This window comes from Eutrigla gurnardus, assembly GCF_963514095.1.
Source record: "Eutrigla gurnardus genome assembly, chromosome: 15".
NCBI classification, from domain to species: Eukaryota; Metazoa; Chordata; class Actinopteri; order Perciformes; family Triglidae; genus Eutrigla; species Eutrigla gurnardus.
In genome coordinates, this window is record NC_139938.1 from 9,841,716 (window position 1) to 9,859,037 (window position 17,322).

A 17,322-nucleotide genomic window follows, 5' to 3' on the forward strand; every position below is an offset into this window, starting at 1 on the left:
ATCAGTTAATGGAGTAGCTGGTTATCTGTCAACTCAACAACCAATGGCTTTATCAGGTTTCCACTTAATTTATTAACACTGACATTAGTAGTACATTATGCAGCATTAGTAGAGTTAGCCCACAGTTCAATACGTACCTCGGTTCTTGGGTTATGGTTTTGGTTCTGTTTTGTACACATTTTGTGCGAAAAAGGAGAAAATTGCTTTTTATATATTCAAAAAATATTTATCTTTTTTGCTTATGAGCTAAGTTTTTTTTGTTTTTTTTTACATTCAGACACATTCAAGTGTATTCTATAGTAAAAGAAAGAAATATGTTAAACAATTTCATTAACAGTTTTAAATGCATATTTGAAATATGTACATATTTAAAACATAGTAGGAGGTTTTATTATTTATTTACAATATTGCGGATATGGGGCTCAAGGGAGAGGGCTGAGTCAAAAATCACACCAAGGTTTCAGGCATGGGGAGAGGGGGAGGTAGTGTTTGCTGTCGATGATGAGAGTGGGCTAGTTGGTTTTGCTGAGGGTGGATTTGGAGCCGATGAGGCGGAGTTCAGTTTTGTTGCTGTCGCTGTTTGAGGAAATTGTGTTGCATCCAGGTTTTAATTGCTGATAGGCAGGATTTGATGTGGCAGAGTGAGGGTTGTGGGGGGATTTGATGCTAAGGTAGTTCTGGGTGTCATCGGCATAGCAGTGGAAGTACAGGTTGAAGTGGAGAAGTATGTGACCAAGGGGGATAATGTAAATGATGAAGAGTAGGGGGCCAAGTACAGAGCCTTGGGGAATACCTTGTGTGACTGTGGCTGTAGGAGAGGTGTGGTTATGGAGAGAAATGAAATGAGATCTGTTGGAGAGGTATGACAGAAGCCAGCTGAGTGCAGTACCTTCAATGCTGAGGTCTTTCTGCCTGGAGAACAGAATGTTATGGCTCACGATATCGAAGGCTGCACTCAGGTCGAGGAGGATGAGGATGTTGGGGGAGTCGGTGTCATTAGAGGTGAGAAGATCATGACTTTGAGGAGAGCTGTTTCAGTGCTGTTAGTGTGTTAAAACAAAGTCATTATAAATCTTAAAAGAGCTTTGTAATATGGTGTGATTTGAAGCAATACTGAAACTTTACATAAATGTCATGGTTATCTAAAAACAATTGCAACTGAGTGAAAACTACTTTCTCCACAGCTTCAGGCAGAAAAGGTAGGTTTTAGGCTTGAAATTAGAGACGCGTCCAGATTTTTCTTTTTGAAAGCAGCTGGGACACACCCTACAATAAGAGAGGCGAATATCAATGACAGGAAACTCGACCCAACAGTATCAAAACTTTCTCTTTGTAGACAAGAGGAAATGCCATCAAGATGGCAATTTGTGGAGTGCAGATGTAGGTAGTGCAACCTTTGATAATAAGGACATTGATATAGGCGGAAACTGATCAAAGATGCTAGGCACAGAGGAGAGACAGAGGATCCAGGTCCAATGGAGTGGGTGAAGAGATGAGATCTTGTTGATAAAAAATGAGTGTGGGCGTGTGTCAGGGATTTATAAGAGAATTTAAACACTAAAAAGAACATGAGGTTGACTGTTACTGGATGGCTGGACTAACGGCTCTCTGGTATTTTGCTAAGCAATTGGGTAAAATTCCTAAGGAGATATGGAGATGGTCCTTCTTCCACTTCCTCTCAGCTACTAAAGAATAACGCATGAGGGGTTGTGAGTAGTATCGTTCAGCCAGGCCTCTGAACGTGGTTTGGTGCCTTTAATCCTGACTATTACAGTAAATAAAACAGGCAGACGATCCGAAATGCCTGAATCACATACTTTTGTTATATCGGCACATACACCATAAAACAAGTCCAGGTCCAATCTGTGACCCTTTTCATGTGTTGGGCCAGTCACAGACTGAGTCAGGTTCAGAGAGTCTATTAAGTTAATATAATATTTAACTAGTAGTCTGGCTTCCCAACATGTATATTAAAATATTACAATATATAATACATAATATATGTATATTAAGGAGGAAGAATTTCAGAAGGGCCCTGTGATAGACTGGCGTACTGTCCAGGGTGTACCCTGCCTTCGCCCAATGACAGCTGGGATCGGCTCCAGCCCCCCCGCGACCCTGAATACAGGATAAGTGGTAGACAATGGATGGATGGATGGATGGATGGATGGATGGATGGATGGATGGATGGAATTTCAGAAGAAGGGTTCCATCAGAAAATCCCACTTGTGAGAAGTGAAGAAGTCATTGAGCCAGAAGGTCTTATTTGCTAGCGATCTATCAGAGGCATGAAGAAGGCAAGCCTTCGTCGAAACACAACCCAGTAAGCGACGGTTCATGGTTCACCCCATTTGCCCTGCAGACCCAGGATCAGTCATTCAGTATTTGAGTGACTTGTTTGGATGTGGAAATGGACCTGAGAGAGAGGTGATACAGGCTCCCAGGCCTCTAGAGGACCCGAGCTTGAAGGAGGAAACACAAGACCACCCATAGCATAGGTGGGGGATTTATTCATTTTCTACAATAAAATACCAAAACAGTTTTTAGAGGGAGTTAACCAGTCTGATGAGGGATTAGACAACATATGGAAATTATGTGCCTTTTTGTATCAGTATTGCTGCTGTGACAGTTAGCAGAGCAGTTGCAGCTGGGACAACTCTCACTTCTCCAGATGGCCCATCCATCTTTGAGTTACATTCGACTTTGCTAAAATGTTTTCAGAGTCACCATTTAAATATAGAGAGTAAGTGGAACATGTCCGCTCTGAGAATGAACAGGTGAAAACAATATTAACAGATATGGTTAATTGGATTGGGATCAGTAAGAAGCGGCCGCTGCATTTGTAAAACTATATTTCCTTACCTCCCCTCCTTGGAAAGACATTACTGCCTGACTTTTTTTTTCTAAGCTATTCCTCAAGGATTCTCTGAAATGCTGTTGTTTATCAGGCCTACAGCTTGAAGTTGAACTTAAAGTGCCCCCATGTGGCAAGTTGAGTGTATTGCATAAATGCATATTACATTTTTATGTAGATTACTGCACTAAAGTAACACATTTCATAACAAGGTTTCAAGGCTCTTTCAGTTCATAGGTTCTTTGTTGGTTCAGAGTATGCTTCTCATCACAATGAATGCATGTAATGTATTATGTAATTGAGATTGTTTGGATGACCGCATCACTGTGTCTTTCAATGAATGAAATGTTCACATGGATTTTACACATGATATTCCATGTGTATTTGTACGTATATATATATTACATGTATGCAAATGTTTCATGCTAAGCAATCACAGAGAGCTCAACAAGTAATATATAGTATGTAGACGTTGCTGCAAATGTAACATCAAATCAAAAGCTACTTTGAGATTAAATGTGCACCTCAGATATGAGTTATGCTCATATGCTGTAGCTTTTGGAGAAACAGGGATTGAATGGACAGTTTTACTCTGTTTGTTGTAGTGAACAACACACCTGTGTACTGTAGACTTGGCTCTACACTGGCATGTGTATTTATCGTGGACTTTAATGGGAGTGATTGAATTGATGTAAGAGATGAATAAATGAATATATTTATGAATAACATATAAACATACACTATAACATGAAGGGACAGATACAAACTGAATCCTAAACCTGCATTCCAACATCCAGCAACAAATGATCTGTTTTCAGCAGAGAACCCCTCATTGTGTTTCTCAGGAATAACCCTTGAACTTAAAAAGTATGACTAGGATGTCACGAGCTCCGTATTTAAATGAGGAAATATTCCTTTACAGCATAAGGAAATTACTTGTGGTATAACAGTTTACTCTCAAATTGTGACTAGTATTTGCATTTCAAGGGACCATTGTTTAGGTGTTGCTTGAGCAGTATGTTCAGAATCTTCTATCATGATGTAGGTCTTTTCATATCTTATCAATGACTCAAAGACGTTGGTTTTTAGCTGCAGCTGCATTTTAGAAAAAAACCCAACAATTTCCAGCTTGTTTTGTTAGAAAGCTGTGATTTCCATCACAACCTGGCATTTTAAGACGCTCCCAAACCCCTCAAATTCAATGAGACAGAGAGGAGGGGTGAAGTGTGATGATGATGAGGATGATCAAGAACAGAGCAATGCAGAAAAGCAACAGCATCCAGTCGTTATGAAATGAGGCATGTGGAAGAGTGAAGGAGTGAGAGTCAGACTGAGTAATAGGTCTGTTTGTTGATGTGTCCATTTCTTTCTAAATGACCGACCATCCATCCAACCGTGCCCTCCGCTGCCCACACACACTCTTCATCTCTCAAACACACACACTCGCCGCTCGCTGACGCACTCTCACCTACGAGGCCATGCTGTTGGTTGCCCCCGTCAACAGCTCTGATGAGGTATTATTCTCCATCACTGGCAGTCGCCTCTAGTAGATAGAATGGAAAGCAAAAAACGCCCACACACATAGTAAAGCATCACATAACAGGCCATGTGGAAAACTCGGTATCCCTCTATAGCTAAAGCTCGTTTTTTTTATATTGCATATAGCGTGGGTGCTGTCATGGTGATGTCATCTCCACATGGGAATCCAGAATGAATTTGCATTTTTGTGTTTCAGACACTGTGAAGCTCACGGATCCTTTCGTTTTGTCTAATTGTCTCATGTTGGATGTTTTAGCATCAGTTGTGACTGAAGAAGTGCTGGGAGGTGGGCTTGGATCCAGTAGGTTTAATGCCAACATATGCTTTCGTTTCACTGCAACTCTTTGAGATTGGGTTTCGAAGCTCGGATCAATAAGAGGATCAGTGGCTTGAAGGATTGGTTGCTGGATCCTCTTCCTGTTGGTTTTCTGTGTTTCTGAATGGTGGAGAAATACAAGATCCAGAGAGAAAGGAAGGGGATATTGCATCCTCTGTGGAATATTAAAAAAGGAATCGAAAAAATAATGCCTTAAGTTACATGTTTAAAAGGTCTCTGTCATATAAAATACCCACGGCCAAAATATTTTTTGTTTGTTGTTGCTTTTTTGTACCTAATTAAAGTTCTAGAAACTCCTGTTGTTTCCTATATATTCACATCCAGCAAACTGAGAGCAGCATTATGTAAATCCAACATTTATCCTCCTTTAAGCTCTGTTATTGTTCAACTTTTCAGCCTGTAAAAAGCTCCATAGATCTGACTGCTGATTCTCTGTGGGTTCGTCTCTTTCTCATTACACATTGTTTATAAAACATATAATTTCTGAATTTGTGGTCTAAGTGCACAACTGGCATCGAAATGCTGCTTGAGTGTGCGAGGACAATCTCCTTTATCTTCCTGTCTTTGACCCCTGAAACGCAGCCACAGCAGCAGACGAGAGGATTTGTAGTTCAGACCCCCGTTTCCTCCAGTTCCCAGAAGCACCGGCCGATGTTTCTGCCTGGAGATGTGGATGCTGTCGAGCAGCACTGCCAGTTGAGTCATTTATTGACGGAGGGCTAGCAGCTAACGCACAGACAACACACTCTCTCTCTCTCTTTGCCTCTCTCTCTCTCTCTCTCTCTCTCTCTCTCTCCTTTCCACCCCCTTTCTCACTCTTATTCATTCCCTCTCTCACCCCATTCCTCTCTATCTCAGCTCTCCTTTCCCCCTCCTCCCTCTCACTCCATTTCACTTCCATTGAGTATCTCTCTCTCTCTCTCTCTCTCATTTCCCTCTTTCTCCCTCCCCTTTCATTTATCGTTCTTCCACTCCAGATATCCTGACACACACACACACACACACACACACACCCTATGTACAGCAGCAAGCCAGCCAGTCGCTTCATTCATCATTCATTTTGGCCGAGCGAGCGACTCATACGTCAGGCAGGATCGCGTCTTGTTTTTTCATAAGTGCACCAGTAAACCTCCAGAAAAGGAAGAGAGAGAAGCAGCCGACAAAGTGTGGAAGTAAGCCGAGGTTGGTGATGCATGGCAGCAGCATGACTGCTTACCTGAGCAAACAGCAGAGTTGCTTCGCGGACTTGGATGGAAGGGGGGGCTGCGAGGAGGTGCCGTCTTCCTTCACCTGGCATCGTCAGCACCCCAATGATCACCAGCAGCCGTGCCAGCGCTACCATTACAGATCTGTCCCTGGGGGTGCAACCCTTCCCCGAAGGGGGGGCCAGATAGGAGCCTGGCATTTGGACAGCACGTCCTCCAGGAACCCCAGCCGCTTGGTGTCAGTAAGAGCCAAGGGGGGGAGCTGTGACCTGTGGCCCCCTGAGTGTGGCTGCGTCCAAAGCTGGCAGGAGCCCCATCAGGTAAAAACTGTGCTACTGTCAGAGCGTTTACCAGCCGATGTGTCCATGAGGACCAGCAAGACGTTGGATGGATATAGTTGCTACTGTAGTCTAATATCTCGGAAATGATGATGTAGGAAATTATAGAGCTGAACTTTTTAATGAAGGAAAAAAATGTTGAACTAAACAAGGGATCTACTACATACATTTGTCAATGGATGATGAGAATAAATGTGGGAGTGGGTTGTATACGTCCAGCATCTGTAACCATGTAGTTGGATCTGTACAGTGAGTATGGTTCAGGAAACTTGCCACATTAATACCTGCTAGCTTATTAATGTCAGACAGCCTTGTGACAGCAATATGATAGAACTCTCACTTTCTGACACCAGTTTGGCTCCACCCACAAAATACTTCATTGCTGTTTATAAACCCTTTATAGACGCTTTTACAGTTTGCAAACAGTGACGTGTACATTTGGCAGTATGTTGCTCTGTCTTCTGATGGCATCAAAAGTATGATGGCGTCTAATTCCAAGCTATGTATCTGTGTTAGTGAGTTGAATACATTCGCAACATCTAACAACGAAGACATTACAAGCATCAAGTCAGTAGATAATCCAATAACGTATCTTTGGTCACCTTTTAAAATGGCTGCTACAAATGTTGCCCGTGTTTGGGTTGTATTTTGAGTGACCGTATTTGGGGATTATTGTGTACTCCAACCAGTTACATAAGTGACTAGGATCAACAACGGAAAGGTGCTGTGAAACGGCCGTGATGCTGTCTGAATTGTGTCCAACTTGAGATGGCTGTTGGAGGATCGTTTTGATGCAGGGACGGACTGGGACCAAAAATTGGCCCTGGCATTTTGGCCGAGTCCAGCCAACTACATAAGATCTCAAAAAGCCGGTCTGTCAGGGAAAAGAAAAGAGGTGCTGGGATGGCTCAGTGGTAGAGTTCATGCCCCATGGACCGAGGCTAAGTCTTTACTGCAGTGGCCCTGGGTTCAAATTCGACCAGCGACCCTTTCTGCAATGTCATCCCCATCCCTCTCTGTCTTTGACTAAAGTGTTTTTGGCCAGCCTAGTGCCAATTGAAAAAAAAAAAACAATGGGCCGCCGATCTAGGCCTACCACTGTTATGGGCCGGTTCATGAGCCGGACAAAAAAGAAAGGAAAAAGTTGTTGGCGGTCCCAAAATGCACGTTGGCCCACCGGGAAAATTCCTGGTATGCCAGATGGCCAGTCCGCCCCTGTTCCAGACCAACAACCAGTGTTGATGTTGGTACCAATTTTACTTCAATGTTTAGATTTTCTAACTCTGGATGGCTGTGGAGAAACACCACCGTTGCCAACATGCACGTACATATTTTTAATGATGTCGGCTGTAAAAGGGTCTATATAGCCGGATAGAGGGCAGTCACACTATATTTAAACACAATGTCAGGATTCAAACATGAATCAACAACACTACGAAATAAATCAAGTATATTAGTTGAAAGATGTGTTATTTTTGGGGTTTAGTTATGAGGTCCAGGTTGAAGATAGTTTCCGTCACATTCACTCTTGTTGAGCTTGTCTGTCATCACGCTCCATTTTCCTTCACCCCACTTGGACCATACATAAGCATCCACATCTCACATTGTGTTGTTGACTTATTTTTACATGAGTTGCCAGTGAATTATTGATACACCCCCCGTTTTCATGGGCTACTATACATAGAGGTGCAGCTGAATTATTGAGCAAACCTCAACAAAAGAGCACAGGAAGAAATACTAACGTATCTGCTGCTGCGCTGCTTTCTACGCCCTGATGTAAGTTCTCACAGTAGCAGTACGAGTTGTACTCCATCATCCCGTCATGGCTTTCTTATGTCTCATCTGATGAATGTGTTACCTTCAGCCAGACTGGTCTCCTAAAAATCATGAAACTGCATTGAGAATCGTGTTTCCAGGGAAACGCTGTGGATTACATTTGCTATTAACGCATCACAAAGTTGGTTTCTAACGATCTGCGAGTATCATTTAGTTGTACGGGAATGAAAAGACATCATACACAACACTTTGCCAACTGGTACTCTATGGGTTCAGATGGAACGCGTTGGATGCTGTCCTGATTAATACGCTCTGCATTTAGCCTTTAGCTAGACTATGCTGTAGTGTTGAGCTGTTCTTATTTTTCTGTGCTGGTAGAATTCTTAGAATAGACTGTTTATTATCACAAATATATTTTCTAGCTCCATGAAAGCCTCTTTATATATCATGCACAGTGCTGCCGTGCTGCTGGATCTCTGGCCTAATGTGTTGTTGGAAGCAGCTGATCACGTGGCAATGTTAGGAAGCATACACAAGAAGAGACATGAGCCTAAGTGCAGTTAAGCATGCCATTTAAGTATGCAGTTGAGTGGCCATTACCTTGTGGGGTTCTCTGTGTGTGCATATATGTGGATCCACAGGGGCAATGGTATCCATGGTATGCTTGTATTGGGTATTGTAGGGCATAACAGCACAAAGAACCTGAATGGAGCCATTTAAAAAGTATATTTTTAAGCATCTTTTCAGCTTCTCTACAAATGACAATGCTTAGTGCCTGGGATTTAATTTCCAGAACTATGCTGTAGTATACACCCTTCTTTGGTGTAGCACAGGTAAGTGCATAACAGCATAACAGAAAAGGTTTGATTCTTTCTCCGCTTCTGTGTTTGACAAGGAAAGTCAACATTACCTATATTAGAGAGGAGTGGTGTGTTTGTGTATGTGAACATATGTGAGTATTTTCTTGTCTTTTAATAGATAATTGCCCCCGATGCTGTGCCATCGGTGTGTGAATGTGTACGAATGTGCTGCTTGCTTGTCTCTTGTGTGCTCCTGTCCTGTGCAGGTCATGTTCTAAGTTAATTGTGCTGCATGTTTGTGTTTTTTATGCTGCTGTATATGTTTGTGCTGCATGTTTATGCTTTAGGCTGACGTATGTCTGTGCTGCATGTTTGTGCTTTATGCTGCTATATATGTTTGTTCTGCATGTTTGTGTTCTATGCTGCTGAATGTGTTTTTATTGTAGGTGCATTTGTCCTGCTCTAATCTACTGTTTTGTGCACTTTCGTATAATGTTTAATGTACAGTGTTTTATTGTCTGCTTATTTTATTGTTGGTTTGCCATTGTCTGTCAATTCATTCTTACTACTATGTTGTTTTTTAATCTTTGTTTATATGCATTTTATTTCTGTAATTTTAGGTTGCCTTTTGAATATCTGGCAGGGGACAACAGACGAAAACTAGCCTCTCAGGCTAACTCTGGCTCACTTACATTTTGAATGTTGATTAGTGTGCAATGTCCCTGAACTAAACCAATAAAATAAAAATAAATGAATGAGTTAGATCCTGATGTGCAGGCGGCTCCTCTGCCATCAGTGTATGAATGTCTGTGTGAACGGGTAAAAGTGACTGAATGTAGTGTAAAGCGCCTTGAGTAGCTAGTTAGCTAGAAAAGCACTATATAAATGCAGGTCCATTTACCAATAGATAAATGAATTATTTAAAAATTTGGCGGTAAACGATAGTAAAAGGATTTTCTTAAGTTGAGTGTATTTTTCTGTGAATTAATTCATATGATTACTGTGTGTGTGTGTGTGTGTGTGTGTGTGTGTGTGTGTGTGTGTGTGTGTGTGTGTGTGTGTGTGTGTGTGTGTGTGTGTGTGTGTGTGTGTGTGGCAAGCAGATGCATCATAATCCCTATCCTTATTCCTCATAAATACCAGTTTCCTTAAATTAGTTCAAGTTTTGTGATCCTGCATACTGTAAACTCTCTCTTTTTGTTAAACCAGCTTCTCTTTTCCGTCTCTGTGATGTTCAGACTCTTATTTGAATGTGCCACACTAATTTAATAATCCGCAAGAATGAAGTTTGAGGATTAAGCTGTGAGATGCTGCATGCTAATGACCTGAAGACACAAACTGGACGTTTTTCAACTGTTTAATAGAATCATATACAATAATTTGCTGTGTTGGAGGTTGAAGTAATTTTTTTTTTCTAACATGATGTTTATTCGTTTGCATGAGCGAGAGAAGAGAGTAAAAAGTTATCTGGGGCGACAACAGACCTTAAACGAACCAGCAGCCAGTCCTATGGAACATAGTGGGCTGATGTAACCAGCAGGCTCAGCTGCTGATCGTTGGGATGGAGACATGAGTGCACACTGATGACATGTGATGTTTCTGCACTGATGACCAAGCATCTTTCACAGCATCATGTCAGTCAGTTACAGCTGACTACGGTTACAGTCTGTAAGGGACTATGATACTTTAGTAGTGACATAAGTTTCCAGCCTAAGATTTGTGACGGGAGCATTTCTAGGTTTTCAGTATCGTGGCACAATTGATATGCATTACATTCTTTTTTGTATTGTTATTATTCACAGGAGAATGGTCAGCCCTTCCTTTTGTTATTTTCCGTGTTCGTTTGAGTTATATTCATCTTATGTGAACAAAATCAAAGGAAGAATTTCAAAGGAATCTCCGAATGCATCCTTGAGCATCATCTTGTGAAGTGAGACTGTTTACATGCTGAAAACCCCGACTGCTGATTGGATGTTCGGTCACAGAGTTCCTCTCTTGGGAGTGGGATCTTTAACCATCTGCTCATTTACTGCATGCCATCAAGAGAAAGTATTTTACGTGCTCTGTGTGACATTGATTTCATTTCATACTGCACAATTTATGACCTGCGATATATTTACATGACTAGAGGTCAAATAAACAATTTGATTGTTCCAATAAACGATAGAGATTAGAGAGGAGGGCTGCAGAGGTAAGAAGTCTCAGGCTTGACAACGGTTAGGTGAATAGGTTGGTGTCATTCAAATGTTGGCAGGCATTCATGGCACGTTTCAACACAATCATAAATCCTGCAATCAAAATGTCCAAGCATCTTTACTATCAGTATGGCTTATGTGTACAGGAACGTCCGATGTCCACTCGTTTTCTCCCCATCTTCTCATCCTTCTCTCTTGTTAAACCTGTTCAGCTGTAATAGCTGCGTATGAGAGGGGAGTATTTGTACTGTCAGTCAGCAAATGGAGGTCTGTTGAATTGTTGATGATACAGTGAGCCACAAGCTTGTCTCCTGTATATATTTATGGAAAGTAGGACAGTGGTGGGCCCTCTATCCCTCTAAGTCTCACCCTTTTGTCCCCCTCTTTCTGTGGTTCTCTTACAGGCCAGCCCTGCCCCGATAATCGTCAACACGGACACTCTGGAGTCGGTTCCCTATGTGAGTTTGAGTTTCTGTCTATCTTTTTATGCACCTTTTGGTCTTTTTCCGTAGAGGATTAAACACACTTGAGTAGGAGCACATTAAAATGAATGTTAATTCCTGCTCTATTTCTGAGTCGAGATAGTATTTGCGGCGTATTAGTACATTTTCATCGTGTAACTTGTCGTATAAAAATGAGGTTGCAGTGCTGAATTATTGATGTTTGTCATGAATAAATGACCCACACAAGGCTTCTAAAGACGATCACCTCCCTATTCTTCATCAAAACAAGCTGGATGAAATGACAAAATGGGCTTCAAGATTTGGTGTATTTTTTATGATACAATTCACATGCTGTTAAGCTAACAGTTAAAAATACTTGGACAGCAACATCTGCCTCAGTAACATTTTGCAAGCAGTTTTCCTGCCAACATTAGTAATTATTAAGGGAGGATTTTAAGAAATGTTTCATCTGATTGAGTCAGGATCGTATAGCAGCGTCGGATAAACTCTCCTTCTTTTACTGCCTTCAGGTCTTGCTTACTTCTACAGTCTTATGAAGGTCTGATAATAACATCTGATGCTGCTCAAAAATAATGTCCAACTGGGAATATGAAATGCAGCGTGTCATATGCTTGTGTGCTATTCCTGTATGAATGCATAATGACGGAAGTGCTCGCTACTAATTAATCATCTCAGTGAGAAACAGAATGAGACTCCTCTGTAGCTAACCTCCATGTAACAAAAATAGCTATTTTTTTTAAATAATGTTAATTAACCACCACCTTAAATTGTTTCCATTGAGGTGATGCCTCTTGAGCATAAAAGCAGGATAGAAGATGGTGAGAAGGTGAGCCTCTCATCAGAGTGTGGTGAACTGGATCGGGAGATGATTTCTGCTCTAGGGGTGTCGAAGCCTGTGCTTAACCATGTCATCTTTTGTCAAACTGGCCACTTTGCAAGGGCAAAGCACTCAAAGACAAGTTTGACTCCATCTTTGCTGCAACCAAGCTATATGAACACTATGCGTGAGTTGCGTGTTAAACAAAGTCACACATTGAAAGAGTGTCAGTACACAATACAGTAAAGTACACAAGTAACTAATGGATATTGCTGTAAAACCTCATCAGTTGATTACATTTGACAAGACAATATTTGTTTTTGTATTACAAGTTTTCTAAAAATGTATGTTTAAAGGACTTTACCAGTCTATTTCTGACTTCTCTCCATTAGCAGAGATTCCTCCTGTTATCAACTCATCTTGTGTACATCAGTGTATCAGTCTTTACTTTAGTTTTAACCTCATTTTACTGCCATTCATGTTGAAACAGCATCCAAAAACACTATATGAGACTGTTAAGTCTCTGGGTTCAATTGTTTAATTGACTTTTGACTAACCTTGACAAACATTTTCAGGTACATTCTTTAACTTTTATTGAATTTGTACAAACCGTAAACAAACAAGCTCAAAAACCATGATGGCTGATGTTATCAATGAACAATGACATGGAGTAACGCTGGTATGGTCCTTTAAATATACAGGACCATACCAGAGTGGGAGATGATATCCCAGCATGGCCTGTGTCAGACTGAGGGTTGGTACCAGGTGTCAACCTCCGGTTCTGTAATGTGAAGCCAATCCTGTTATACCTTAAACTTGCATTCTCTATATTGGTTCTCTACAGGGGGCGATCTCTAATCCATTGGTCTACTTCAATACAGCGTGATGTTTATTTAGTAAATGATGGTCCATTTAGAGTCAAATAGACCATATGAACCTCATGATGAGGAGGGCATGATGGCATTACAGATTTTCGCTTGGATTACATCAACTTTTGCATCGATTACTCCATCCCTACAAAAGAGGTTCAATAGTATCCCAATAGGAAACCATGGATTACCAGTGACTAAGGGTGCACTAACACTACACCATCTGTTCCGTGCCCAGGCACGATTGGGCCTAAGTGGATTGTTTAACTAGTGTGAGTGCTCCGTTCTGTGCCTAAGAACGGTACACTTCCTAGCCCCTGGCGAAGACGTGGATTCCGGCATGGAACCTCCCTCTCATTATCTCTCAGTGTTCAGCTCAGTATTAGGATAGCGTATTAGGATGTGATGACGTATGTACAAGAGGTAATCGGGCTTACGCCCATTGGGCTTGGGGCAGTGTGAATGCAAGCCGGCAGGGGACTAGGGAGGGGGGACCTAGTGTGAGTGCGCCCTTAAAGGCCCTACATATTCAACAGAAGAGGGCATTTAGGACAGGGGAACGCACCGAGCTCAAACACATCCAAAAACAGTTGAAGCAGAGGCTGCATGGGGGAGAACAATGATTCTTAGGAGGAGAGGAGAAACTGCAGAGGAACAAAGCCAAGGATGTCTAAAGCGGTATGAGTGGGATGACTGGATTTCACAGAAGAAGTAGGGGTGTAGCTGAGGGGAATCAGCTGGCTAATGAGCTAAACCATAATGAGCCCTCTCATGCTTAACCATCCCCTGCCAACCTCTGCAGCAGTCCAAACTCCAGCCCTTGCCACCACCACCTCTCTTCCCCCTGCTGACATCCACCACTGTCCCTGCCACACACCCCAGTCCCCAGATTGGTGCATACATCCCATCAATAGTATGGTACGGATCATGTTCTTCGATTCCTCAAGCGCCTTTAACACCATCCAGCCCAGGCTGCTGATGGTGTAATTGAAGGGCATGTAAGACTACCTGACGGGCATACCACAGTTCAGGTTGTGTCATCGGCAGAAACTCTCTGATGATACCGCCATTGCTGGTGTGGTGTGAAGTGAACCACCTGCAGCTGAACGTGGCTAAGACTACGGAGATTGTGATTTCAAGAGGATGTGGAGATTGTCAGCTCCTACAAATACCTGGATGTGATGCGAAGAAGCTGAGGTCCTTCAATGCCACATGTTCTACCAGTACCAACTGGAGGTTGATCTGGACTAATACGGTGCCTGCATCTGTTACCAGACGAAGGCTACACTCCTCATAATAGAAGTTGTACATCACCGTCAAACACTAGGTCTCGCTATAAAGTGTCAGAAGGGCTCGTCTCCCCCACTCAGTCACTATTATATCTAGGTGTGGATATTGATTCAGTTACCATGAGAGCAAAGCTGTCTCCACCCAGGCTGGATGTGCTGAACTCTCTGTTGTCACACGTCATGCTCTATAGGATGCTTATGGCACTGTCAGGCACAGCACTTGCTGAAGCACTCTGCTCCTCTGCTGACAACAGGCTAACAAACAAATTGGTGCGGTCAGAAAACATGACATGCAACGTATATGCTCAGCACTGCTGCTGGAAATAGCCAGGAGTCCTCTGCTTTGGCCACACAGACACCTACTCTCCATGGGGTGAGCTACATCCTGGGATACAGCACCGTGCTGGAGACTTTTCCGGAGTCCCATACTTGTTAAGTAGTTGTGATGTGCATCCTCTGTACCATGCCGAAGCACGATTGTCCCCCACCACCTGCGCTCACACTGCTCCAAGCCCAACTGGGCCTGAGCACAGTTCCCTCTTGTACATTCGTCATCACGAATGCAACCCACGCATGGCCTTACCTGGTTTTCCAAGAAGCGCCGTCTCAGAGTCATCACAATAGAGAACAACACAGAGAACATGACTGTAACTTAACTGACAAGTCGTGTCTGCACATATTTCTTGAGCATGAGAGCGTAGCTGAGCAGAATTTTCAAGCCCAACCTAGAATCCATCTGTGTCTTGTCCAGTCATCAACAGTGTTTTCAGTCTTGATAATAATAATTTTATCAAGGAGCGGGGGGCGATCTGAAAACTGATTGATAATGAGTGGAACAGCCTATTGATTATACGTCATGTCCACATTGCGTACCCATGCTTGTGCTCAGGCATGATGAACTGTAGTGCCAAAACACGCCTTTTTTAACCGTGCCAGGGCAGAAGAAGTGGACTTTGGCTGTTCAACATGCTTGGGCAGGGTACGGATTGCCTAGAGTGCGCCCTTAGACTACATCAGCTTTGCCCTGAACCCAAGTGTTATAAAATAATTGTACCTCCAGATTCTATGTGCATGGCCTTCTAAATTGTGGCCACCTCTGGCTACTATTACGCCAGCTGATATCATTTCTGGTTTAAATTTGGAACATAATTATGGACTAGGCCTGTTTATATAGTATGTGTTATATTCGTAAATGTGGACATAGTGGAGCCAGGCAGGGCTTGAAAAACGTTATGTCTGCACTTGCAAGCGGGGATCATGCTGATACTCATAAAATGATATGGATTATAAAACTACATTACTACAGGTGAATAGGGTAAAAAAAAAATCAATGAATCGGTATCACCATAAAGTTCCCCAGTAGATTATTTCTACTGAGACAATTATCGTTTGGATTACAAGTTTTCTGAAAATGTATGTTTAAAAAAATGGTTCTTTCCACCAGCCAGAAAGAAGAACATGAAAAACAATGTTTTTGCCGGTGGTGTCTCCCCAATGTTTGGAAGGCCAAAAACTAGTAGTTTGTTTTCTGTATCCTCAGGTCAACGGCACAGAAATTGAATATGAGTTCGAGGAAATCACTCTTGAGCGGGTGAGTATCTCACATCTCCAACAGCTGTGTTTAACCTCTGATAATCGATGAGAACATGCATCTGCACTGTGGTGCAACGAAATGGTCTCCTGAAGTCTTAAACTACGATGCAAAGCTGTGATAGAGGGAAGTGGAAACATCCACGCCTTACAAGAGGATCTATGCTCGGTAATCTGTTTACATCTCCAGCTGCATTCTGAAATGGGCGGCCTTTTTTAATTTATTCTCCTAGTTAGTTTATATGCCCATAATAGTGTTTTCATATCACCACATGCTATGTCAAGAATTAAACAGCATATGTGCGCTTTCAAAACTAGACTCCTGAGCTTAAACAATTACTCTTAAGTCCAATTTCAAAAGTAGAGCACTCATATTCAGAGAGCTAACATTTACTACAGACAGTAGTCAGTCTCCATCCATACTCCAGGACCTCAGATATAATCACCAGCAGTCAGATGATAGCCACAGTCATCTTATTTAGTCTCTGAGCACCGACAGGCCTCTGTCCTCTAAAGTCATCACCTGGAGAGCTGAACAGTGTTTTGGTGCCCTGCAGGGACACTCAGTGGCTTTTGTAATCAAGAGAAGCTGCTATTCCCATCAGCTAAAAATTTAATTAAAGCTTCCGTTCAGTGCGCATCCAGGGGATTTTGTAATGGCAAACGTAAGACTTTACACATCTGAGAACAGAGACACTATGAAGCCAAGATGTTAAATCATGTATCAATACATCATTGACTTTTAAGCAAACTGTTACTTGTGCTTTCCAACTAAATTAAAAGTTAAGCAAAGGGCTATCTATTAAATTCACACTTTACAGGCAATGAGAATGCATTTGTAGTTGCATAGTGATGTCAAGAAGTTCACAAAATATATTTGAGTGTGATTGTGTCAGTGATTTTTAACCAGGGGTACTCCAGGTGGTAAATATTCAGTTCCTAGGGGGTACTTGGAAAGATTTTGGAGTAGCTCAGCTGATTTGAAAAACAAAGAGGAAATTAAGTATTTAAAAACTAGAAAAATCCTGATCCCTTGTCTATTCTTTTTATTGGCAATAACCAGTGAACACAGCTGCCATGGGCTTTTTTTCAGCTGAAATGAACACATCTGGAACATGACAGTTGATGAAGGGCTGCTCATTTGATAGGGCTGTCAGACAGCCACTACTATACATGAATGTTTAAGAGAAAATGCTATTGTTAATGTGCAATATGTCCATTATGCACAGCTGGACACTTGCATCAGCAT

The 17,322-nt window shown here is 42.1% G+C and overlaps 1 protein-coding gene across 28 annotated transcripts in view; it reads left to right on the forward strand.

Annotated features, from left to right (window-relative positions):
- Nucleotides 1-17,322, forward strand: part of dlg2 (discs, large homolog 2) — a 147,549-nt gene that overhangs the window by 91,406 nt on the left and 38,821 nt on the right. For all 28 annotated transcript variants that reach the window (XM_084029227.1, XM_084029216.1, XM_084029205.1 and 25 more), the window contains 2 exons: nt 11,449-11,502; nt 16,024-16,074. In XM_084029227.1, coding sequence (XP_083885353.1) covers nt 11,449-11,502; nt 16,024-16,074 — 105 coding nt within the window. The remainder of the gene's footprint in view (nt 1-11,448; nt 11,503-16,023; nt 16,075-17,322) is intronic.